We start from the raw sequence: 26735 nt of genomic DNA on the forward strand, positions 1-26735 counted from the left end.
CGGGTGTTGAACAAATCCACCAAATATCTCAATATTCATTCATTCATTCATTCATCCAAATAACCATAGCTCAAATATCTGCCCCCTGGTGTCTGTTAGGCGACATGGCAAAAGCTTTTATTGACCAAAACAGGATCGTACTCGTTCTCTGCTTGCTGCCATGTTACTTCTACAAGTCTCCAGCCAGTCATGTGGTCACCGCGGTCCGGATCTTGGTAATTATTTCAGAGTGAAAAATTTTAAAATCGGCTATAGAACTGTAGTCAAGGGTTTGAGAAAAGTCTCCGTGGAGTACCTGGCAGCTGTGTGCGTGTTTGTGTGTGAGTGGTAATTGAGCGCCAGTGAACGAGTGACGAGCAGAAGACCAGGCAAAATAAACCAAAGCTAAGCAGCGGCCGATTGGCTCTTTAGAGCAAACAAGCTCAATTAAAATACCATTTATATCTCAATTGTAATTAGTAGGAGGAAATTCCACCTGCGCTGACACCCTGGAATAAAGAAAGGGAACGTCAACCTCCTGGCACACTCCATGTTTACCAGCCACCACGGATAATGAACACCTCAATCATCAAATTAAGTTATGTGTTTGGGTGGTTGACATATCTAGGACTCGTTGAAAAAAAGCCAGACTGAACGCGCTGAGCTGGAGAGCTGCGTTCCAAAAGCAAAGCGAACCTTTCACTGGCACTAATGGGGCGTTGACTGGAAATTCAAATTAGACAAAGGGAGTTCTCCAGCGGTGTGATGCGTCTGGCCACAAGAGGATCCAGCAAGCCTCCGTGGAGAGGTGTTAATACGTGTTTTGAAGATTAGTAATGAGTAAATAAAAATTCATTATTGCTTTTGCACTAACTGAATGATAATAACCTTTGTGTGTCTCTATCTGTGTCTTATTTTACGTCATGAACCACAAAGTGAAGAAGTAGAGGGAAAGACGTTCAGTCAACACAGGTTTAAGTTTACACACACACACACACACACACGAAAGAAAGAAATTAGGTTATAATAGGTCATCGGTGTATGTGTAGTGTTTAGTTAATAGGTTTTTTTGAGTTAATTGTTTGTAATGTAGTCTTATTTTGTAGATTTATGAGAAAAAAAACATTTGTTCACAAAAAAAGCTAATGGCTTGTGGCTGTAGGTGTAATTTTGATATCATTTGTGCTTGTTTTTGGTCTTCAAATCGTCTTCAATTTCTTACATTGCAGCTTTTTTTTTAGGTGGAAAATGAAATCCACATTCCATTGCTTAAGTACAGATTGATGATTTTCATGGCGTTCTGAGTCTTGTCCTAGAATTACATGCATTAATAATTTACAGTGCACCACCAAACACATGACAGGTATACCTCATTAAAATTCCAGGGATGCATGGGAAATATTCGCCGCTTCTCTCTTTCAGTCTGACTGGATCTGTCAGCTAATGGCATTATTCAAATGTGACGACAAAGACAACTTTGAAGCTTATTCAACATTGGCAACATCAGCCAGGGGGTGAGATAACCTAAATGCGTTACGTAACATGCCGGCGACTGCCTAACAAAGCCAAGTGTCGCAAGCTGATCACACGGTGGGAGATGAGAGCTCGTATGCTGCGGTGATGGTGATGCTGGTAGTGAGGTGGGTGTGGCCTATGTCTTTACGCCTTGTGTCTACATACTATAGATGGTTGGTAAACAATGTCGCAAGAAGCCCTTCTACAATGCGTACAGGTTGAATAAGGTCTAACGGGGTCATTGCAGTCAACGTGTCAAAAAATATAAATGCTAATTCCTATCATTAATGTTTTTCACCGATAGTTCCTTTCCTTGTACACATTGTGGCTTATTTTGTATCAACAAAGATATTGGGGGATAGAGTATGTCCAAATAAACTCTAGCACAGGTGTAAATGCTTAACAGGATGTATTTTTGTCGCTTTAGTTTGCTTAATACCAGTTGATTGGTTGTTGCTGTTTTGCTTGAGTATATAGTCCGTGTTACTCCAGAGGAGAGTTCTGCTTACAGGCGAGGGGTCGTTTCGCAGGGGGAAGGTGAGACATTTTAGAAAAGGTGGAGATGTCCTTTTGGAATTAAAACTAAATCTGGTGAACGCCTCTGCCGATGCACACACAGACTGAATTCCGAGTGCAACATTTTTAAGTGTGTGTCACGTGGCGGCGAGGACGCCGCGTGCAGCATGCGGATGATGACACAGAGAGGCTGGATCGGGGGCATTTTGAAGGTTATTGAGATGTTGCGTGCTCTGATGAAGGAGGAGGGCTTGGTGGCGAGGTTTTTTGTGGGTATTAGGCAGATGTATTTACATATTTGAGCAATAAACCAAGATCGATTACATTGCTGAAGGTATTTCACTTATTAGATTGCAGAAATCACCACTGTGTCACACATACACACACACACACATAGGGTTGCAACAAGGGAGAAACTACTGACACACACATCTCCTTTATCTATGAACAAAGAATTGCTATCATTGTCGGACATAAAATACATTGAGATAATCTTTTCTACAAGAACACATTTGAAATAAATCTGCATTTGTGGTAAACTGTATAAAACTACAGAAAGAGAGGGACATGAGTTGTTTTTGTTTCACACAGATGCATTGTCTCCTTCTCTGGAACACGATTTGATTGCTTTAGAACAATAATTGACGAGCTGATTTTGCAATTATAAATTTAGGGAATTAAATACAAAAATAAAGCTGAATGGAGCTGAAATTGAGTGGCGGAGGTCATCTGTGGCCTGGATTCAAAAGAAAACATTCCACATGTTGGACATCACAGAGGCCATCTGGTTATAGACGAGTTGTCTTTTATTTTACTGCAGTGTAAATTCGTTCTTTCTTTATTCTGTACCTTTCTAATGTATCATTCTATGGCTCTAGTGGAATATTCAAAAAAGCTAAAATACACCAAAATTCTCGCAATTCTCCAAAGATAAAGCAATGGAATTTGTTACCTAATCTCACAAGGATTTCATCTCTGAATTCCAATGTGCCCCACACAGTAAACACACACATTTGGGGGTAATCCCTAAATGGGGTAACACTAACCAGTCCAATAACAAGGAAGGCTTACAAAAGCACATTTTAGGTCGAAGACAGTTTCATCCACATCCCATTAACAGCAGCCTGTTGTTTGTTTGTTTCTTGCATCCTTGTGAATTTTCCCCCCATCCTTTCCAACACAAGTCCATCACATCCCTGTTATGCAGTGTGTTTATCCGCAGCCCCTGCATGAATTATCTTACTGCTGCAATTTCTTCTTTTTTTTTTTTTTACAGTTTTCTGTTCAGTACCATTTTCTGCATACGGCTAAACAAACAAAATAAACAAGTCGTGCTCATTGCTCAGTAGCCTGAAGCGTGGCCAGACTTCTTGTGTCATTATGGGTTCCCACTGGGCTCCCAACTTTTTTTAATGTTGTCTTGTTGTACACACACAAATCACTCTCCACTGTAAGCAGCATCATTATTTTATATTTAGGCTCCCATATCTTTTATCGTGACCGTTGTTAATATCCTGATATAGTTTTAGAAATGATCTAGACAGGAAAACAATTCTTAAGTTGTTCCTCAAAGGCTCCGTAAAAAAACATCACAGCAAGGAAAAGTAGTTCCTATATTAGTCTTTAAGTTCCTTGTATAGTTCTTTGATTGAAGTGTGTTTTCAATCCTGTTTGGATGCTGAGATGGGGAAATAGTTCATTTAAACTAAAAGGACTAAAATTATTTCTCAGACGGATAATATTTCACGGCTGAGTACTGTCAGTGGAACCACTTTGTTCGACAACTTCCTTGAAAGCTGTTGGAAACGGTGATGAAGAGCCCTTTTCGTATAAGATTTCGAGGGATTCTTTATGTAAATGTTTCTAGATGTTTCAGAAAATGCTGTAGGATTGAAGGTGCTTTATTCTTGGTGAATAAGAAACATCACCATGATCAAAACGTGGGCAGACAAAGGATACATAAATACCTCATATAAAATAAATCAATTTCAGTGAAGACTTTTTTGAAATGATTGAACAAAACAAACCTAGACATCCTAGCTGCTGTTTTTGATCGGACTGCTGGCGTATTCATGTGGCGATACATGCCAGCTTCCTGCGCACGCTATGGGCCTTTGAACTGTGTCTTTGTCTGAGTGCTGTGATCAGGAGTGGCATCATGAAGATTCATGTGCTCTGCTTTTATTGAGCTGTTTGGCACTGAAGGATGCATAGAGAGATTTAGAGGGACTGGAAGGGAATGCATGTTATCCATGTACTGGCATTGACGGATCAATTAGAATGCAGCAGGAGGGCTTCTTCACTCTGAGACTTCAAGAGTCCATTTATGGTGAAATGGAGAGCTTTGTTCTAAATGGAAGCATCCGCAAAGTCTGTTCATATGAAGTCAAAGAAATGGCAGCAAGTTGTTTTTTTCAAAGGGCAAGAAGTATCTTGTATTTGCTTAATTGGCAAATCCCCAACATTAATATTAATTTCCCATGTCAATATCAGAGAGATGATTTGAATGAACTGTACTTAGTTATGCATTATTTGTTTTGTTTTTCAGTCAAATCAATTTGTCTTTGCTATCTGTGAATGTCTGCACACAGGCAGATAACGGAGCAGATTAAGGACCTTTACATACTTCATGCTCTAATAGTCTTTCAGAAATAGCTTCATTAGCAGTCATGCAGGCTGTTCCGCAGTGAAATCAGAAGCTGAACTAAGACATACTTAAAACCCTGAAAAATGACACACGTTGACTGCATCGATTCCTCTTTGACAAATAATGTGCCTCTCCCGCTCCTGCCCGGATAGATGCAATGATTCCTGTAGCAGCGCCAAACAAACAAATGCAAATGATCAGATGTGTGACGAATGAGTGTGCCTGGACTAAAGAAAACGCAATAACAGTGAACAATTCATTCACATGAAATATCATCTGCTGTCAATTGAACATAAATTACAAGCGGTTGCACAGAGAGATGTGTGCATGTCTGTAAAGAAGGTTGATTCATGGCATTTCTGCTTGTGTGTGTGTGATCGCTTGTCCTTCACCACATTTCTTATGTTTCAATCCGACAATTTCGATGGGATTGTTGACATATCGAGTAGAGAATCAGAACCAAACTGACATTGGCACTGAAGGCTGCATAAAGAGATGTCAAGGGGCTGAAATTGATAACAAGTACAGACCTTTTCATCACAGGCTATGTCATATCTTGTTCCAGCACCACGCTGGCACACTTGCTCGATCTTATCTCTTGTTGTACTGTATAGCACTAGCTGTAGCTGTCTCAATCACTGTAAAAGGTCAGCACTTCGTCTCTTACATGTCCGATGAGGAAAAGGGAGTATTCCAGGCAAAAATGAAACCGTGTAACTCTCTTATTATCAACTATAAGGAAATGCCCGTAAAACTTGCTATTAAGTTAATACAAGACTGCGCCGAAGTTTGTTTTTTTACGATAATGGTTTGTCTAATTGTCTCATTCTTGTTAAATGCACTCACAAAAATTGAGAAAGTGTGTCAATTACTGCTTGCACTCTAGGCAGAGATAAGATGAAGACACCACAACAGCCATTACTGTCAAAAAGGTGTAGCTTGCTGCGTTTCATGTTTTTCAAATATCTGACGGACATGTAATGTAAAACAAAGTTTAGCGCAGTAACTGCTGAGGGAGGTCACACACTCATTCACCTTGCATAGTGTGACAAAATGAATAATATGACCTGCCATCTATTTTCATTTTCAGTACCGTCGGGACATTGTGACTCTGGTGGAAATGGTTTATTGATGCATTTCACATTTCACATGGGCGCCACATACACAGACACACACACACACACACATGCCCATGTCATGTTTCAGCTGAAATGGCAGGGCTTTTATCACCGTCTAACTGAGCTAGAGTGGTACAGGATGAAGCCTGTACCCATACTAATAATGAACTAACTAACACAGTAACAGTGAACACAGCGTCCTATCACGTTCTAAGCCTGCACATTCCCAGCAGTCACCATGATGAGCCTTTCGTGATTTCTGATATTACACATCTTTCGCATTCATGCAGGCACATCACCAACTCAGGTTTTTCCGGGAAGAAAAGAGAAGTCTTCAGCAGAGGGATGTGACAACAGCCATGCAGCCCTCCCGCCTGCAACATCTCCCTCAATTATTCCTCTTATTCAGTGACAGAAATGAGTGAGCTGTCATTTTTTGTCACCAGCTGCTGTGTGCCGGTCGTGTTTCACTGCACTGCAACACTCAGCTGTGTTGTGTGAGAGGCAGTGATGGCTGTGCAGCATGACGTTATGGCTATACTACAAGACATAGCAAACAATGCAACCTGCTCCTGACAGAGGGACACGGCGAAAAAACAACAAGCCGACTGATTTGGTCAATGCACAGCAAAGCCCCAATCAGAACGAATCAGTGAATTCAGCTGGTAAAAGGGTTTGGTTGGACTGAAAACCTGCAGAACTGTGAACCAACCAGAGAACTGGTTCGGCCCCCATGGAATACATGGATCCAACTCATCAAATATAATACATTCATCAAACGCTTACGCTTGCTCTGACAACTATAAAATACGAATGCACACGGTGAATCTTTAAATGAGACGTTTCATATTCAACCTTAACCGTGTCAAATTTAATAGAGTAAAGAAGCTGAATCGCCGATTAATTTAACATTATTTGGGTTGTTCTATCGGCAGCCTCGTGAGATCGACCCGTAAAAATGTGAATTTACAAGAGTTGAAACCTAAAAAAAGGTGTGTTGTGGTAATCAGCACTTGGTGGCTCAGGAGGATCTTCTACTAATTCCCCTTTTTATTGTTTAATTAGACATAAACTGATGAACTGCTTTACAAACCCCAAAGGTCCTCTATAGAGAGAAAAGGGGGGAGAGGGGGCAAAGAGGCAGAAACATGCAGAACAAACAACACAATTAACTTTACAATACATCAGTGTAGTTCATTCTTGCTTGACACATTTCGATATCGAGCCTTCCTGTGCACCACAGCTACTTTCCTCGTGCTCTGTGTGACAGTATGACACACTAACCGCAACCATACTTAAACAAGCTCTCGCCCAACTGCAAACAAACATATTTCATCGTGAGGAAATTCCCCTGGGGGTTATTTCTGGACAATGTTTTCTGAGGAGTGAGGAGTCTCCTGAAGTCATGCACAAATTGTTCTGTCCCGGCTTGAGTAGATATATGTTCAAGATATGTTTCTGTAGAAAAGGGAAGTTCTCTGCTCACCAAACAGGAAGCCAGAACTGGTAAGACAAGTATCACAGATAGCTTTCAGCTGATAGTACTGTGTGTGTATGTGTGTGTGTGTGTGTGTGTGTATACGAGCCTGTTACTTAAGAGTCGAAACCTGTCACCATCCACCAACACATACATGGGGGAAATATATCTTTCCATTACTGTTATGTATGTCAGAAAACCACATGCGAGGTAACATCTGCTCTCCTCCCCCCGTGTATCAGCACATACAGGCTGACAATCTCATCTTTCTGATGCATCTGAACCTCATACAAGCTCTCTGCAAAATGATGCAGGCAGCTGCTTGTTGCCTTTGCAGCTTTTGTAGGGTTTATGGTGAGTTTGATGACTAGCGACATAGCAAGTAACAGTTGCTTGACTCAGCCTGACACATTTCAGCAGTGAAAAAGCCTTGAGATGCTGCGTTTGCTACGACTCCTGTCTCTGGAACCACATACGCCGCTGCGGGCTCCGTATCAAACCCCAACCAACTCTTCACTATTTGAATCCCTTTTTTTTCAAAGGCTATGTTCTCAAGACAGAAAAAAAAATGTTGACTTGACTTCCCACAGTCCTTAAGGGGAAACACACATCTGTAGAAAATATACTTCAAGACAAGGGCGAAATGTCAACTTATACGAGCCTCTGTGTATATACTAAACAGCCAGAATTAAACCGAGCCAACCCTCCTCTTCATCCAGGCCCATCTATTGCAGGGCAGTGGGCTACAGGTATATATGCAAAGCAGATGCCAAAACCCCCAGGGGGGACAAGTCCTGGACTTTATAGGCGAGGTGATGCTGAGAGTCTGCGAAGCGGAGGGCAAGAGATTAAAAGGTGCCCATGCTGCGTTTGTAGGGGGAATCTACAAGGGCTGGGCCAGCGCCATCGAGGAGGCGGGACCTTTTGTTGGCTAATTATGCCCATGGGCTGTCTTGGCACCCATCCTCTCTGGAAATGTGGTTGCTGCGAGAGCTCAGGCAGAGAGGGAATTCCTCCTGATCTCGTGCTATCTGTCATGCTGTTTTTCGTGTATACACGCTTTAAACAGCAGGGACACATTTGGGATTTATTTGTCTTTTTTTTTTTCAGCGAGGAATTTCTGAGCACTTCAATCAAAATGCTAATTATACAGACATTGTAAATGGAATTTATGTCTTTGTACGGTGTTTCCCAAGAGGCGTTTGACTGGGCATACTGGAACCCACGTCAGAAGGAAGGATTTCAGAGACTTAGGGCCTATTTACTGAGACTTTGTGGACGCTTTTTAGAAGCAAACGAGTGAAATCGCGCTTCTGCATATTCATTAAGGGGCAGCACTCAGGTTTTGTGCCTGCCAAATGACAGAGAAAACTGTGTGTTCGGATTACTGTGTTATGTATTTTGGGTGTTCCTTGTGTACGACCACAAGAAGTCATTCAGTAGTTTCTAGGTATATCGCTGTTCAATGAGATCCAGTGTTACATGGAAGCAACTAATCTTTTTTGTTGTCTGATCGGTCTGATCTGTTTGGTGTAACATTCATCCTAACTAATATGTCAGCCAGTGAAGAGACACAGGTGCTCTGTAGTGTTTCACACATGCGCAGTGATGTCTTAAAAGCGTGCAGCAGCTGATCCTTATTAGTGCCGCTTAACTTAGATTACTTTGCCCATTTACATCATCAGTGTTATTAAATACAACACAACATTTAAGGTATTGTGCCAAGACAAAATCTAACATCCCTGTATGGTGAGTTTATTTATTTTTGTATCTATTCTGTGTTTGGAAAGGTTAGCATCACAGGTAATCAATGTTATGCGGATAAGCAAATCATTTCTGATGAGTCATACCAAGCGTGGCTGCTTTGAGAAGGACCAAGCCACTGTGCATGACAATAGTTCTAACCTTTATCACTGTAAGGCAATAGTACAATTGACAAATCCAATATTCTGTGACTCAGAGGTGCTCAGAATATCTCTTCATATGATGATGAGGGGCTATCTCCACTGGCTCCTTTAACATGAGGGAACAAATGTTCCATTCTGATCTCCTCGCCGATATCTGAGGTCCTCACCCTATCTCTAAGGGCGATCCTAAGGGAGACACCCTGAAAACGAATCTGCGGCTGCTTGTGTTCCGCGATCTTATCCTTGGGAGTCATTACTCAGAGCTGGGTGAGGGCAAAACCAGATCATGAGGGTGGAAAAAATAGATCCTGGCTGGCCTGAAAGAAAAGTTAGGATTCCCCTGGAGTGGCTGGTGGACATGGCTGGGGAAATGCAAGCCTGGACCTCTCTGCCACAACACTGATCCAACCAAAGTATGCAGCCAGAAAGGGACGAGCAGATGGGACACTCAGGTGGGTAAAAAAAAAACCTCTTCTCAGTTTTTGTGCCATGTAACAAGAGTTCTAGGTTCAGGCCAAATTGATTTTGGATGACTCCTCTCTGGAGAGGTAGAGCCCCTCATGGGTTGGAAGTTAATTACAAATATTCACAGGCGACATGATTCGGCTTGATTCTTCCAACTCGTCAAAACCCCACAAGGTCATTCGGTCATTTTCATCTGAGCTCCATCAGGACAAGTCTTAGCTGGTCTCTCATTCTGTCAGGCTGTCACTTTCAATGCAATTTGCCACTTAGTTGGAAAGTGGGGATGTTAATAAAAAAAATACATTATCGAGGATGCTAATTTATGCTCAATGCTTAACTACACCAGCAACAAATACAAAGATAAACCTACCAAGTTTAACTGTAGAACCCACAATTCAATAACAGCTTACTTGCTTTTCTCACCTCTACTGTAATTTCAATGTTAACAAATGTGTCACTAGCATTTTATATGAGTGAATACAGCTCAAAACAACAAACAAATCTCCAAATTCATCAAGAAAATCCATCCAAATAACGTCAAAAAGGCTGCACACTATTTGTGAGGTGAACCAATCATCATCAGTGGACTAGCAAAAGTTGTTTTCGTGATTTCAGTGAATGTGCTTTAGAATGTAAAGGGTTTTCAAAGGGATATAATAAACAACTGTTACCCAGTACACCATCTGTCCTCCAGACTGCCATCCCAGGTAACACCAATGCCTCAAATTGCTTCCTTTAAATCAGATTTCCGCAGGTGGAGGATGAACAGTGTTTGCAGCAAAATCTGTCCATGTTTTCGATGATTCTTACAATACTAACAAGAAAAATGTTAGTTTGAGAAAAAATTCAATTCAGAATTCCCCGTTGGAGCGTCTACTAGAGGCCTCGGGCCTTCACAAAAGATTCTACTCAGACTGGTTTTGATCATCGTGATTTCATGAATTGTTACCCATGACAGACTTTCATTTCAGAAGCGTTCCACTCAAAATGTTTTCGCTGCCAGTTGACCCCTAATTCTAAATTCCACTGATGCGCCGTAGAGGTTCACCCTTGAATACAAAAACCCGAAGAATAGAATGTCAGCTTTGTTTGAACAAGAGAGGGAGCTGCTGGATTGGCCGCGGACAGCTGTGTCCCTGGGTTGGCGTCTGATGATGATGATGATGATGTCACAGCAGAGCCTTGACCACAAGGCTGGCTACAGTCAATTTGGTCTGGTGAGCAGGTGGTCTCTGGCCAATGCTGGACAGGATTGTGTGTGTGGGGGTCTACAGATGTCTTCATGTGTTCATTGACGCGTACATGTATGAGGAGATGTGTTTAAGCGTGTAAGTCTGCTGTTTGTGCATCTGTGTGTGTGTGTGTGTGTGTGTGTGTGTGTGTGTGTGTGTGCGCGCACGCTCGTGTGTGTGTGCAATTCGGCATGACAGAAAGCAGATCTGCTTAAGGCTTGGGTGCAACAAAACATGATGGTTCAAAGGACAGAGCCTTGGGCAAGTGCGTCAAAAGCAGTTTAAGCAAATCTAACTTCAAACATGAGCTGCGGTGACTGGGAGAAGCACCTTAGGTCAGAAATAATTAGCTAATAATTTACCTTCATACAAAAATTGGACGCTGCACCATCTCCGTCTCCAAGCCTTTTTTTTTTTTTTTTTTTTACATGAGTCTAGCGTTTCCCCGGTGTCAGTGTCAGACAGCTCTGTGGACTGAGCAGCTCTACGGTAATCCCCTGGTCCTTTCACCTGAGGGGAATTGATAGTTATAGTGAGCTGGCTACTGTGAATCCAACTCTTGTCTGTGCTGCTGCGTCGTGCCTCATGTAAGCAAAAGAATATGCTTCAATTTAAGCCCTTCCATGCTATTATGTCATCATTTTCTATCCTTTCCATCTATTTGTATTCCTCTTTCTCTCTTTCTGTTCCATTGACTTGACCCTCCCTCTCTTTCCATTTCCTCTTTACTCTTGGTCCATCTCATCCAAGCTCCTTTTCTCCATCTTCCCTGTCTTTTTTCCTTTTCTGTCTTCTCTCATTTTCTCACAAAACCAATCACACATAGGTACAGGATTATGCTTAGGTGCTGCAGCAGGGACACTGTGCTCTCTTTGTGTGTGTGTGTGTGTGTGTGTGTGTGTATGTGTGTGTGTGTGTGTGTGTGTGTGTGTGTGTGTGTGTTAGTAGCGAGTGAGCCAGGCAGAGAAATGAGGTAGCGGGTGAGGGAGTGAGTAACTGTTCTACTACAAACACCAGCCACCCGCTCTCTCTGTGCTACAGAAATTGGCTGTTTCGATTTTCATAGAAGGAGGGGGGGGAGAAAAGCCAGTGTGAGGGGATTCCTGCTAATTGCTTGCACATTCCCCTCTTCCTCTAGCTCGATTAAAGCCAGGCCACCATCTTCCTTTCAAGTCTGCTGTTCCTCTCAAAGCCCACAGCCTATCTACTGTACGCTGCTCCGAAAGAATATAGTGCTGCTTTTCATTTGTAGCGTGAACTACACAGAAAACTGTTTTCACTGAGCCTCAGTGTGAGGCATCAGGAGAGGAAAGCTGATTAATATAGATCTATTACGCTGTCCATTTCCACCGTTTGCAAGCTTCCTGTGTCCTTCTGCTACAGTATATGTTATTTACGTCTACCACTCTTCAATTCCAATTTGAGCAGCTGAACCCATCTGTCCAAAGCGGATTCAGAATGACAAGAGTTCTGTTCTCCATTACTGTTGCAGGGCGGGAAATGACTCAAGTTAAAAGTAAGAACAAGAGTCGCACTACGTCTCATTGAGTAGATCCAGATGAAAGTCCAGATGTGTGATGACAGCGTTCATTAACACTCTAAAGTTACATAAAAGTTATATTTCTTGACACCATATTGAAATCTGCAGAAGGTACAAAAATGCACACAGAGAAAAAATTGCTACATCTTTGTTATGACCTAATCTTGGTTTGACATAAAAAGCTCCTCCATGTATCATTTTTTACATTCCAAATAGAATACAATATCGATATTTTACTGATTTTGTCCTGTATGAATGACCAGCAATGTTTTCCTCACAATGTGGTGTGTAGGAGACACAACTTTCCACTGTTGTTTGAGCATTTAGACACACGGTCACACACACACCAGTCAGTCAGAACAGAGCAGCACAGCATTGAAGATCTGCTTGTGTGTAATTTGAGCTTCCTCTTAAGTTAGAGGTTCTGTTTACATTTTCAGGCCCTCGGCTATTGGTGTCAATTTGTAATTCATTTCCTTAAATTAAAGCCGTCATAATGCATCTTCGTTGAATGTTTCATGCAAAGTTTGATGACTTTTAGCAGAAGAACAACGCCCTGAAAAATCTTCTGTTAGCTTTTTTTCCATCCGCATTTAATTGATGGATGTGTAAAAACGAGTCAGATGTTGATTATTTGAAATATTTGATTCCATTTGCAGTCTATTTGTTTTGTTTAGATGTTTCACTGCATGAGTCTATTTTTATTTCTACATCTTGGGTGTTTGTTTTGTTCAAAGGAGCATGCAAAACTCTGAAGAGAAGCACTTTGTTTCTCTGTTATTGATGTGACAATTAAAAGCAAAAGTTTAGCGAGCAAAAAGTTTACTCTGACATTGTCCTGACTAAATGAAGCAATATAACCACAGTTTTGTAGTTAAAAAGAAATGGATATTCATAGTTTTATAAGTGGTTCCAGCAATAATCGACCCTTTAACCTCAGCAGTCTGCCTCACCTGTTGAGTTTCGCTTCGCTGTCGTCGTGCCGTACACTAGCAGAATGTCAATTAAGCAGCTACAGACGAATCTCCATCTTACTTCTAGCCATGTTGTGTAATCCTACTTGACACAGGTGTGAATTTGTGAGTTCTACTGTCTTCTATTTTGCCTTAACACTATAGATGAGATCATGTATCCTATATCCTCAGCATGTGTCTCATTGTGCAGTTTACTCCCGTACAAGCAGTAACAAAGTCAAACTCCTTTACATTTAATTCATCATTCCCCTCCTAACAACACCGACAGGCTTTAAGTAACACATTCCCGTCGACTACGCCACGCAATTTGAACGCAGCCTCGGCGCAGAAGCAGATGGCATTTTAAAATATATACCAGCACGGCATGTCACAAGGACAAAAGGACATCAAAGACATGCAGTAAATGAACAATGAAAAACAGCTCTCTGAGTATCTGTCAATCAGCCTGTCTGTATAAAACCCCGCACTCAGAAGCTGCGTAAAAAAATAGTCTGACCAGCGATGAGAAAATGTCTGCCTGATGCACGATGCCCTCCGTAATGTATCTTGCTTGAGTTATACGGCAGGGTCACCCACGGCAGGAACTGTTGGCACGTGTGTGTGACTGTGTTCGTGTGTGATTGCTATACCTGCTACACGAAATTTCCAAATTCAATTAAGTACATTGATATTTCTGCTCAGGCACGTGAAATGGGCTGCAGATTGTGAATTCATCCACATGGGCATCCTGAGACATCTTGTAATAATTACAAGGATGCTGGTGGGTGGTTGGGTGGGAGGGGGGGCGGGCGGGCGGGATTCAGGGTAGGGAAGTAGCGGAGCATCACGACTGTCATACTGTGTTGTGCTCTTTGTTGGATTCAAATGTAATTCACTTCAAAAAGATAAAGTAATCTGCATAGACGAGCTGCTCTGTGCTGGCTATGTTATGATGCCACAGCAGAATGTACGACGGAAATACTAAATATGAAGTGAAACAAACACCTTGCCTGCACACAGTTTTGCTTCCTGTTCTGTGACCTGTACAATAAGCTCGGAGTGAGTGGGTGTGTTCACGCTAGAGGGTGGTGGTGGTAAGATGGAGCCTAATTACAGAACAGCAAGACAGAGAAGCATTTCATGACCAAAGACTGGGAGGGAAGCACCAACGCCCCGTGCGCGCACATACGTGTGTGTGTGTTGTGTGTTAATATAAAAAATATGTTTACCTCGTTATTGATATGAATTTATTCTGACTTATGTATATGTGACTGAGCAAGGGTCAGTCAGCTTTGAATCAGAAGACTGATGTTTAGACATGATCTCATTGGGAAAGTGGCTGAAAATTCACACTTAAGTCCCAATATCATTCCTCCTCTTCCACTTTCACCCTGTAAAATCTGTTAGATACACAGATTGTATAGTATACATCCTTCTAAAAATAGAATAGACAGGAAACTAGTTGTAGACAACTATAGTTTTACATCCAATTATGTTCAAAAAAGGAAGTATCCAATGAAAAAGGGAACTGTGAATGTCTGTGAGACTTTCTCCTCGCACAATTTAGGTTAAAAATAGAGTCATCTAACTGGATTAGGCTGATTACTGGTTGTTCTTCTGGGGGTGCAGAACAACCAGCATTTAAATCCATTTTATCTGACCGTTAAAATAGACGACAGGAACAATTGTGCCACACGTCCCCGCAATAATAGATGCTTTTTATATACAGTCACATCTGGGGAAGCTGTAAAACAATGAAGGCATGAAGAATGAAGAGGTTTGTGAGAATAACAAGTTGGAAATGCAGGGTTATTTTTGTGCGTGATACTAATAGGAATAGCCTGTTTGTATAAGTAGCAAAATCCACCATAATGAAAACGCTTGAGACTGGATGTTATCATTGAGAAGGAAGATATGGCGAGGCAAGCTGCCCTCGTATGGAACCCGTTCATTCTGCCCGTTTCCTGTAATGTTGAGAGACCGCATGAATGAACAACTTAAATGTATTAATATTTGGTTAATATTCCAGATCCTTTTTCAAATACTAAGTGATGGATCTGAATAGTATAAAGAAGAAAAACTGCATAGCCTCAGAATGGAGCATCAGCATGTGACATCTTCCTGCAGAAACTCAAATAATATTAAATGTATGCCATAGTTTAGTCTTATAAACTAGTTTCAGACCTGTGGGCTATTTTACAAGCCGAGGTATGAACATATAAAACTGTGAAAAATATCTACTGGACTAGACACATTTTCTTTTCAAAAAGAACACTTGTTAGCATATTTGCTTAAAGTAAACATATGGTTACGTGATTATATTATAATACCAGCCATAGATTCCGCGGCACAAATTGGTAAACTGGACGCACACACACTCACACAGGCACACAGAGCTGACATATACTGTAGTGTATGGGTGATATATAGAAACACACTATAAATAACATCATTGCTTGCTGATACACACACAGTATCTGTCCGTAAACTGTCAGTATGCCCCCGTGCCAGTGACATCATGATAAATTGCCCTCCGTCTGCCACGCTGGCCGATTAAAGAGATTCTGATTATGATATAGCTCAATATGTCATTCCCCCCCGAATGCCAGTCCCCTGCAGACAACACCGCCCACCCCTGATGACTGGAGGTGTTTTCCAGCATGTAACACCTTCAGCGCTGTCGTACTCAGTGGTCGACAGCACAGTGCTGAAGACGCTTCGTAAACGTGAGCTGCTTTTATTCCAAAAATATACACCTGTCCCTGGCACGCGTGTGTTTTTGTGTATTTATATCTGCGTGTATAACTAAGGGAGGGAAAAAACAGGAAGACACATATTTAGACAATGGGTGAATGGAGTGCTTGTGTGTGTGTCTATTTGCGTGTATTTGTTGGTTTAGATATGCAGGTAACAGTGTTTGTGTATGTTTGTTTGTGTATGTTTGAGATTTAAAGACAGACCGGATAGGAGTGCTTGTCTGCGTTCGTGCTTGTGTGCGAGTGTGCGCGCGTCTGCTTGTAATGTAATATAATGATGTGTGTGGTCTTCATTCTGTGTGCCTTGAACTGTGCATGATGAATGTCTGTGTTGACACATCTACATAATTGTTTTGCATGTGTAAAACCAACAGGAATGATGAAGAGAGAATGAATTGTGTGTATACCTTTGTTACACCAGTGACGCCGCAGTCTGCCACAGATGTACGTACACTCACGGGCCCTTTGATTGGATAGTTAGTGGTGCTGTTATTGTATTGAAATGTGAATGCAAAATGCAAACACCTTTTGATATAATGAGGAAGAATTCGGACCCAAGCACTTGAACCATTGAGTTGAATCGACACCACTCTGACACAACGTCAACAAAAACAAACATTATCAGCTTCACCAAGGTAGACGTTATTGTGTATATGTGTATATAAGTGTAGGTGCGTTTGTAGTAAGGTGTAAAGATGCATTTATGCCTCATGACGTGTCTTAAGGTGGTAATTAAACTGCATTGATCTGAAATAGAAAACATTGATAGTAATTATCTCAAAAATCAATCCTGCTTAAAACACACTCCTAGATAAAGATCCTTCTTCTAGTAATTGTGTATAATTAAGATCCCATAGTCCTATTAGGAAATTCTGTGAAATAAAAATGTCTTTTGAATTACGTGTAGCAAAATAATGGAATCAAATGGATTCATGGTGGAAATGAAAGATTTCTGAGGCGTTGAATTGTTCCCTGATTAATCGCGATCGAAATGGAATCACCTTGGGGCCAAAGATTTACACCCCTAGTTTGTATACATGGATTCTGTGTTTGCGTGGCATTCCAAAGTTCCCGTGTGTGTGTGTGTATGTGGTACTGTAGGATCATTTGTGTGTGTCTCCTCTGCCCAGATGGCTGTGCTCAGAGGCTCGAGCTTCTGAGATCTGTTGCCAGCGGTGAATACTGATCAGAGATCACTGTCACATCCTGCTACAGCATGAACACGCCTGCGCGCATACACACACACACACACAAATACACACAGAACACGTCATCCATCTTCACTCACACACACCTCCACTTCCACATGGTCAAACTACTAATTCACACCGCCACTATGTGTCCTCCATGCTGATATTTTGTAGCCCCAGTCACCGGCTGTGCAGGTCACGGCTGCGCTTCTGATTATAAGGCTGTCTGTCGCACCTGAGGATCGACACGCCGCAGCAGGGGACTTGGTTTTTATGTAGTAATCACGATATTTAATCATGACTTTAAAGATGACGGATGAATTTGAAATTGGCTTGGATTTACACTCTATTTACGGAGCTGCGTCTTTTCTACCTCGCAAAAGCAAATTGAAGGGTTTTTTTTCTCCTTGTTATAGAATTTAACCACTTATGTTATTTTAACAATTAACACATACATTTTCAGCATTTGAATATATTTGGGATTTTATTCTAAAAACACAATCTAAATGCAACAATCAAGTTTTAGATCTGAGATATAAATGAATCGAAGATAAGCAATGAAACAGGTTAGAAGGTTCGATTAGGAACAAACTGCACATTTTCTTCATCGTAAGAAACTGTACATACGTTTGGGAATTCAGCTCAAATTTACAGGATCACAATAATTATCATGACAAGTAGTTATTAATAATATAGATCATATCCAGTGAAGTTTACTGTCATCTTTATTGCTCAAGTGTAAAATAGCCTTCCTCAAAAATCACGTCAGGTCTCATACGTTCCCAAACACGCAGCAGTCATTTGTTGGTGTTGATCAGTGTGAGATCAAAACCTGACGACCACACCACTGCTGTGGAAAAGAAACACAGTGCGCTGAATCACACTGCATGTCAGGACTGAATCTAAAAATCACAGCAATGTTATCAAATAGCATAATTACATGTGGGAGCCCCATGGTAATTTACAACTCCATAAAGTGAATCCCATCTCTCCTGACCTCCTCCCACAGTGCCAGCTGCTCCTTCACCTGTCAGCAGATTGCCACTGATAATGATTGGATCAGAAAGACTGCTGGTGTATTGTACTAAGGGTTCGCTGATGGTCAGAGATGACAACAACAATAAAAACATTCTCCAGAAACGGGATCTCGCGGTTTGAGCCAAGCAATCAGAGGGAAAACATGCTCCGGCAAAACGCAGGAAGGTGCTGCGTAAAACACAATGCTGTGCTGGGTTTCAAACATCCAGTGGGCAGGGAAGTGAGTTTAGAATTAAGACATTACTGTGGCTGCCAAAGTGATTGTTGAGTCACTGGCTCTGATCGATAATTCCATCAACTCCCTGCAGATAAATCTTATCCTATTTCATGCGACTGGACAAAAGGCCGCTATCGGTTGCAGATTTGAATCTTTTTTTTTCCGTTCCCCAGACACAGTTTAAGGTTGACTGACATTACATACTGTTATTGTCACGATATTCCCGTCAGCTCTGAACTGTTCTGAAATCAACCTTTCCTTCTACTCACGGCAGAACCTTTTGAATACACATATCAAACCTTTCCGTAACCAGAACCGCAATTGTTCTGCTGCCGAGATCAAACCTGCCCTCTCTGCCTCTAATCAGCTCCTAAAGCAAATGAATGCAAATGATTCCTTAGAGGACGAGTCACAGCAATGTCCATCATGCCCCAACACACACTCAGAGATGTAGTTAGTGCGCACAGTGCATGACGCTCACGCACAAACACACACTCTCACCAGCGCACGCTAGATCACAAATGCGCAGACACATAACCACACACACACACGCACGCACAGACATGTTCCTGCACCCACATATCATACAGCACAGAGGCAATTACACTTGTGTATTCACATAAAAACACACACACTTGCGCACAATCATGAATGCGTACACACATTCACAAAAGGATGATAAATTATAAATAATATTCCTGTACTTAAATATTGTTAACCCTCATATCCTAAACACCACAAATGCACAGAGACATTTCAAACCACACACACGCACACACACACACACACGCACACACGCACAAGCACACACGCACACACACACACACACGCACAGACGCAGAATTCCAGACGGAACGAAAGTAAGGAGGCAGTCGCATCACACCTCCGAAAATGAGCTCTGGGCTCTCAGAGGACTTTCAGTAGGGGGACGACTCATTGCTCTCCTGTAGATGTCACCAACACAAATCTGTCACTCTAAATTACACATCCTCACACACAAACACACAAAAATTTGCAAATCTGCATGTGTGTACGGTACATCTCTCAGATAGAAATCCACAGGCACCTCTAGGTGAACCCCATTGTCTTTCCCCCCCCAAAGTCTCACACATACATGCAATAAACACAAAATCATGTGCACGCTCACACACATTCACTCTTTCTGTCTCTTGTTCTGTCTCGCTCCTTGTCTGGCATGCGCACGTGAACAACAAGCCCTGTCAGTGGCGCGGATGAGAGTGTGCATGTGTTCAGAGCGGGCTCTCTCTGCATTCCAGCTCTCTGTGCTTGACAGGTATGCCGTCTTTCCCTGGATGGATCGGCAATATTTCCCTAAATGTTTTGTTCTAGTATTGAACAAATACGACGCAGAACCCTCCCCCCCTGCCGTGTCGCATACCAGGCATAAACAAGAAAAAACACGTACACATACAAGTATGCAAAACAACATCTGCGTTCCTCTAAAGCGCGGCAGCACTGCTACAACCACACTGTCTCTGAAAGGAAACAGAAAAACAGCCATAAACAGAACATAGCCACATTCATGCCACAAGTACACAGAAAGAGCGCACACGCAAAAACACACCATCTGTATACAGTAGAACACATGCACACCTAAACAGCTTCCCTCCCTGAGAGTGGGAGTGGAGGTGGGCTGCACATGTTTTGCACAGGGGCTTCTCAGGTTTCACTAGGTAGGGAACCCCAAGGTTCCCTCAGTGAATTCCGTCGTGCCCAGCTGAGGAGAAGCTCTCAGAGCTCTAATACACTTACCCGAAGGCACGAAATGAAGAACTTTGTTGGTCTCCATTGCTGAGCAAGTGTTTGCGAATGCACACTTCCTCTCTCCAACCACCTCCCCCCTAGTCAACCCATCATGGTTGTGTTATCCTGCGCTGATGAGTGTGAGATCACCTCTGCTCCCTTGCTCTGCTCTATGTTTCTGACTGCCTCTCAGACACATGCAGTGACTCAGCCCAGCTCTGCCTGCCTACTCACAGTCTCACCAATGGGTCCTAGTGCCTTCATTTTCACTCACCGCTCTCTCCCAACCCACAACAGCAGCCTATGGCAGACGAGCACACGGCAAGGCACACTTCATGTTGAGACACACCTCCCTGCTACACCTATCTCAATGGCCAATAAGCCATACCAAGCAACTCAGCTCTCTTATACACCGTTATGTAACATACAGCTCTTACCGCCAATAAGAATTCAACCTCTTTCACCATGAATATGAGCGTGACCACATTCAGATATTATTACATGTGCAAAATTGTACCACTTTAAAAGACGTTAAAAGAGGTCTTTCTAAACACCCTCTTAAGTAAATAAGGAAAATTAAAACTATTGATATAACTCATATTGTTTCCTTTTTTAAACTATTAAATTAGTTTAAAATATAAGCTGAAGAAAGTCAAAACAAAGTCTGGGAAAGCACACAAACCCATTTTCAGGGATAAATTTATTTCTTCTTTGAATAGGAACAGCAACACACACTTCAAATCATACTGTTATCTAAAACATCGTGCTAAATCAACAAATCATCGTCATCCAGAGCAGCCATTGAGAACTTGAATTTATTCCCACACCCTTTTACCAACCGGTGTGCTAACAAAATGGTGGTTTTGGTCCGCTGCTCTACTATCTGCATCAGGTGCGACTTTTTATCCTTCCCTTGACCTCTATCAGGCGTCGTATTAACAAGGTAGTGTCGGAGCAAATTGTTTTGACGGGAGACATCCTAACCGTGGAAAATATTGAAATGGGGCTCCCCAGGATGACTCCTGGGCAATGTACTTAGCAACACAACATCAACGTGATCTGATATCAAATGTTGCAGGTTGCGTCATCACCTTTTACATCAGTTCAACCTGTCAGCTGTAAGCCAGGCTAGAGTGTAAACATGGAGCAGCAGGATTTACGAGTTTAACGCTAGAGGTAAAAATCCACTGCAATAAATAAAGGAGAGGGTAGACTATAAAAAGAACGGTACTCAAAAGAGACGTGTCAAGAAAACAATCAATTTAAGGACTTATACTAGCTAATATAGTTCTACTTCTACTACTACTACTGCGACGCAATTACTGAGACTGCTGCATGAAAAATTCCAACTATTTTGACCATCCGTTCTATTACCCACGACTAGAACTGCAAAGTTGTACTTTAAAACTTTTAAGCTGACAATTCAAAGATAGTTCTCAATTTGATGCTTGATACTTTTTGTCACATGTCGTCAAAAGGAAACGTTAACGTATCATTTCCAACTCAACCACATACAGTTAGCTACTGGATGAAAAAGTTAATTTCCCACCCTGACGTAAATGCTCTGTGAAAGGTCAGTCATTTGCATAAGGCTGCATGTATAATATCACTGTGTGTGGTATGGCCAGTGGGTCTGCTTTGCATAAAAACCGTTATGCACTGTGCGGGTAAATGCGTCACTCAGTGTGCCAGGGTGCGATGTCCCCAGAGGCTAATTCAAGTGTTCTCACCCACCGCCCTTTTCCAAACCAGGTAGAAGCGTGCTTGCACTCCAGTCAGTAGGTCTATCTGCATTAGCATTCCGTATCATGGAATACACAAAGATTATGCATTGTTGACTGAGTAAGGAGGTTGCGCAATTCCATATACTGCACACGGCTGTGTAAATGGAACTAAGGATATTTATACAATATACAATACTTTGAATGTTTCAACATTGATGCATAAAACCCCTTAAACTGTTTAATCTGATGATGAGCTATAGCCTATTATTTGTGTAAGTTGGATGTAAAATATGTTGTCTTGTGAATGAACTATGCAAACCAGTAATACACTCGAACAAATATCACTGTCGGTTGTTTTGATATTTGTAAAGACAGGCAGCAGATTCATCTTTTTGATTTTCTAAAGGTCTCTGTATGAGTATGAGTCTCCAGAAGAATAACGAAGCCGATCGCATTGTTCATTTTAAGACAACACAGTTTATACTTCAGAACACTGACAAAGACTGGAAAACTGATTTTGCCAAGCTAGTGGATTTGGCATTGGCGAAGTAACTAAGAAAGTGACTTCAGCTCAAGCAGATTCCTTGCATCCTCCATGCTGTTCTCCACCGGGCAACAAAACCTGCCACTTCTAACAGCTTTGTGGCCACAGTGACCATCACATAACCTGCCACAGACATATGTTGTCAACTGTCCCTGACACTGAGTCCTTACTGTCTACTTAAGGCTGTGTGGAAAAAGTGCTCATGGAGACAAACAGATGTCACTTATTCACATCGATAAATGTTTCGGGAGACACACCTGTGGAGTCCTGTGTTGGTGTTCAGTGTTTGCAGCTATGTTTCCTGTTTGACAGCTCCATAGGCTGTAGCTCGCCTACATGCATTTTTTGAATTTTTTACGAAGATCTGTTCCTCCGATAATGTACTTTTGCACTTTTGAACTTTTTGTTTCTTTTTTGGCTTGGTTCCTTCAATCGCTAAAACATAATTTGGCTTTGGCTTCCAAACTCTTTATAGTATTTACTGAATATCTAATTGTACAGATGTACTGTATAAACTTTATTAAGTGGTTGTGTGAAATGAAAGTAAGACACTTGTGACGGAATGATCGTTCAACTGTGCAGCTGTGCATAGCTTTTAATGGCATTTGGCTCATTGATTTGTTTGACTAGTCTTATACTGTATCTCATAGATTACCACTAAACACTGTAGGCCGCCATTTCCAGAACACAATACTGACATCCGATTGTACAGAACAGTGAGTGACAAAGTTAAAGAAGAAAGTCTAATAAGCTAAAGATGCAGATAGTGTTCTCAGGAGTTGGTGGAGACTAGAGCCTGTATTTACAATTATGTGGTTGATGCATTATAATGTCATAAACCTACATTATGCTGTTTACAGGTGTAGTTCCATACATGTCATGATGCTTGTTTTTCTAGTATGGAATGCTGGCAGCTGCTCTTTGTAAATAGTTGAAGTACTTTATAGGGTTTAGGAATACCACAATACTATGTTGTTATGGAGTTCAGCTGCAATTTGGATCCATTTCTGCCTTGTGTTCATTGAGGTGATTGCCTAGAGCTGTGTGAGGCCATGTTTATAAAATGCCAATTGCCAATAGTTTACTGCATGCCGAAATGAGCAGCAGGCTGCCAAGCTTCAGAGGAAGAATGAAATAGGAAAGGCTACAAAAATAGCGAAAGTTATTTTGTTTTCCTTTTCCTGATAAATTCAAACTTCACATGGCCATTTAGCTTTTGTGTTTTATGATCTTTGGATGTTTGGCGATAACAAAAGCTCCACTGTATCATTCTAAAAGCAGATGAAAAGCAGTAGCTCTAATTTTACGGAGATGGTTTTAATAGCCAGAAGCGCAGAAGCACTACTTAGACGTTCCTACATGCTAAACCAGTATTTTTAGTTCTGTACAGCAGCTGTTGCTGAGACTCTGTGACGTGTCATGTCTTTGAAGCAATCACAATATTCCAAATTCCTATTACTACCTAGTAAATGTGGGGTATCAACTGTTATGATAACACAATTATAATTGTGAAGAACAACAACAGCCCTAAGAATCTAAATATATTCAATTTAAAATGATATTAGCATGAGGCTCCCTCGGCCTGAGCCCCAGAATTGAATCAAGAACCTTCTAATCCCTGGCCGACTGCTCTACCTTACCACAACACACGCACAGCAGGAAATAAGTATGGTTTGGTAATGAAACCCGGTTAAAGTTGTATCGTTAAATAAAGACAAAAACACTGAGATCTTAATTTATTGTTTCTTAAAGTTGTAAAGGCGTAAATGTGCAATGTGCTGAACAGAGTTTGAACATGCCTCTCATAAGTGCTGTATTCTAGTTTAGTCTAGTTTACACTTGTTAAGCCGTTAATCACAACATTTACATTTATGATTTATATTCACAATGTTTAATACATCACAAAGATGAACAATATGCATAGACCAACTTTTGTGTTCTTGTGTCAGTAAGCATTAGAATTTCTGACACATAATCAACATTCAATTCATCATCTAATGTTAACTTGAGGCAAATTTTAACTAGATCGTTCAAGACAATGTTTACAAAAGGCGCCATTACTTAAATCTTAATGCCACTGGTTTGTGTACAGATGAGCTGAATGGGCTTCAGAAGCAGTCACAAATGCACCAGCCCCCTCAGTGAGGGATGAGTTTCTCCACTTCCACACGCACGATTTTGATCGTTTGCATTGAAATCTGCGATCGCTGAACAGCAAAAAGCTAGAGGGAGTTATGAATCTCCCTCTCACTCTCCAAAAGAAAACCCCATTCTGCCTTGAATGCTAGCTGAAGGCTGGAAGGCAGATCTGTTTCTTGTTTCTGCTCAGAGTGACATCCAGTAAAAATGGGCTCCTCCTTTCATCATCAAAAAAGCAGTTTCACCAGATACCTGGGAGTAAATTTCAGTTTTTAGATGACACTCACTGCACACAGGCGTCTGGAATGACCCTGCAGCTAGTCAGCGGCGACTCATCAGCAAGCGCTATGAGGTTGGAGGTGGGAAAGGCCTCCAGGCAGCTCACAGCTTGGTATGTGTATGTGTGCGTGTGTGTTAGTGAACGATGAATCATTACTTGTGCACTACCTTAACCACTTAGATGCAAGCTGAGTGAGTTTCAAAAATCTAACCGTTGCTTGCTGCAGTGCCGTTGTGCACAACGAGTAGAAACATGCCATTTTAGGATCTGTCTATTTTAAGAATCTCCTGGTAATCTCTCTGGTCTGATTTGCCAGCTGCAAAGATGCCAGAAGACCATGGATGGCAAAACACTGGCCAAACAGCAGCCTCATACTTGGTGGCTGTATCTAATCAGGGATGTACATGGTTAAATGGCTGTTAGTGAAGAGATCAGAAGGACCAATCAAAAGTGAAGCTTTCGGGGCATTTCAGGCACCAGGTTTCAACACACTGACAAAATCCAACACTCCATTTTATATTACAATAGAAAGGTTAGAGAAAATTTGGAGAACACACGTGTACAATCCAATGCAATTCAATAAGACCCTTGCTTTAAACACTACCTTTGCTAAGGTTATCATTTTTAGTATTTCTTTCTTAGTTCTTAGTTCATTTCTTAGTTTTCGTTGACTGAGTGTGAGAGAGGAAATGATTAAACTCAATGGTTTATGTTGGTGAGCGTTAGCGGTGCTCTTATCCAAGGCTGAACTGTGTTTGAAGAATGGAAACACATACTTATTCTTAGACAACCTGCTTTCAAAGTCAACAATTAATACTCATTGAATAGTAGCTGAGGTGTACACCTTTTCTAAACAACCGAGCCGGAGCTCAACAGTCTCTTGGTTTCAGCAGGTCCCACAGTTCAAATACTGTGTGCAAACACACATTATGTGAGCTAGGAGAAGTGGGAAGGGCGATGAAGATAAATACTTCTGTTTATTCATAATCAGTACTGAAACAATGAATTAGGCAAAAAACATAAATTCCATTAATCAGTAAAAAGTCCAAACACCTACTTTTCAAATGTGTTGCTTTGTTAATTGCTTACAGACAAAACAAGCAACTTGTAAACATCACTCTAGGAGCCGTGTGATAGGCAATTCATTGATTTCAATACTTGAAAAACAACTGGTAGAATTAATTAGTAATTGATAATATATCAGTGTCATATAACTATTGTACTATGCACACATGTTGAATATTGTCTTACTGATATGATATACGGTGATGTGTGATCTGGTATGCACTGTACAGGACTGTGCCACTGCTGTGTGTCAGGCGTCCTTTTGTCCTTGTGAAATGTGTCAGCGTGTCGTGTGCGACTCATTAAGATGTCTCTGCAGCAGGGTTCAGACTTTTTACTTGGCGATTTTAAAGGCTAGCCTGCTTTGAGGACCCACACAGCTCCTGAGGCAGCTGTGTCTGCAATAGCGTAGTAATAAGAGTAATGCTACATAGCTAGTAATCATGCAAAAACATCGACAGCTATTGCATCGTGAGTCATCAATCAGTAAGGGAATCCTGCTCCCTGCTTTTGACTGGGAACAACCTTCATTAGCAGCAGTGAGCGGGTGTGCATGTATTTGCCTCTCGCAAGTCTGTGTTGGCATGTCAGTGTGTGTGTGTGTGTTTGTCTCGTCTTTCTGCCTGTGGTGTAGGCGTCAATTTTATTCCATATTTGTCTCTCTTTGCG

At 41.5% G+C, this 26735-nt stretch overlaps 1 protein-coding gene across 2 annotated transcripts in view; it reads right to left on the reverse strand.

The window, feature by feature from the left end:
• slc4a11 (solute carrier family 4 member 11) overlaps positions 1 to 20505 on the reverse strand; it is a 68760-nt gene extending 48255 nt beyond the window's left edge. For both annotated transcript variants that reach the window (XM_076146685.1, XM_076146684.1), the window contains exon 1: positions 20324 to 20505. Coding sequence is in view for 1 of the 2 variants with exons in the window: in XM_076146684.1 (XP_076002799.1) it covers positions 20324 to 20360 (37 nt within the window). In the remaining variant the exon portion in view is untranslated. The remainder of the gene's footprint in view (positions 1 to 20323) is intronic.
• Positions 20506 to 26735: the final 6230 nt, after the last annotated feature.

The sequence above is a fragment of the Genypterus blacodes genome, unplaced genomic scaffold (genome assembly GCF_046128005.1).
Source record: "Genypterus blacodes isolate CSIRO-AG114 ecotype Tasmania unplaced genomic scaffold, CSIRO-AGI_Gbla_v1 ptg000033l_1, whole genome shotgun sequence".
Taxonomy (NCBI): Eukaryota; Metazoa; Chordata; class Actinopteri; order Ophidiiformes; family Ophidiidae; genus Genypterus; species Genypterus blacodes.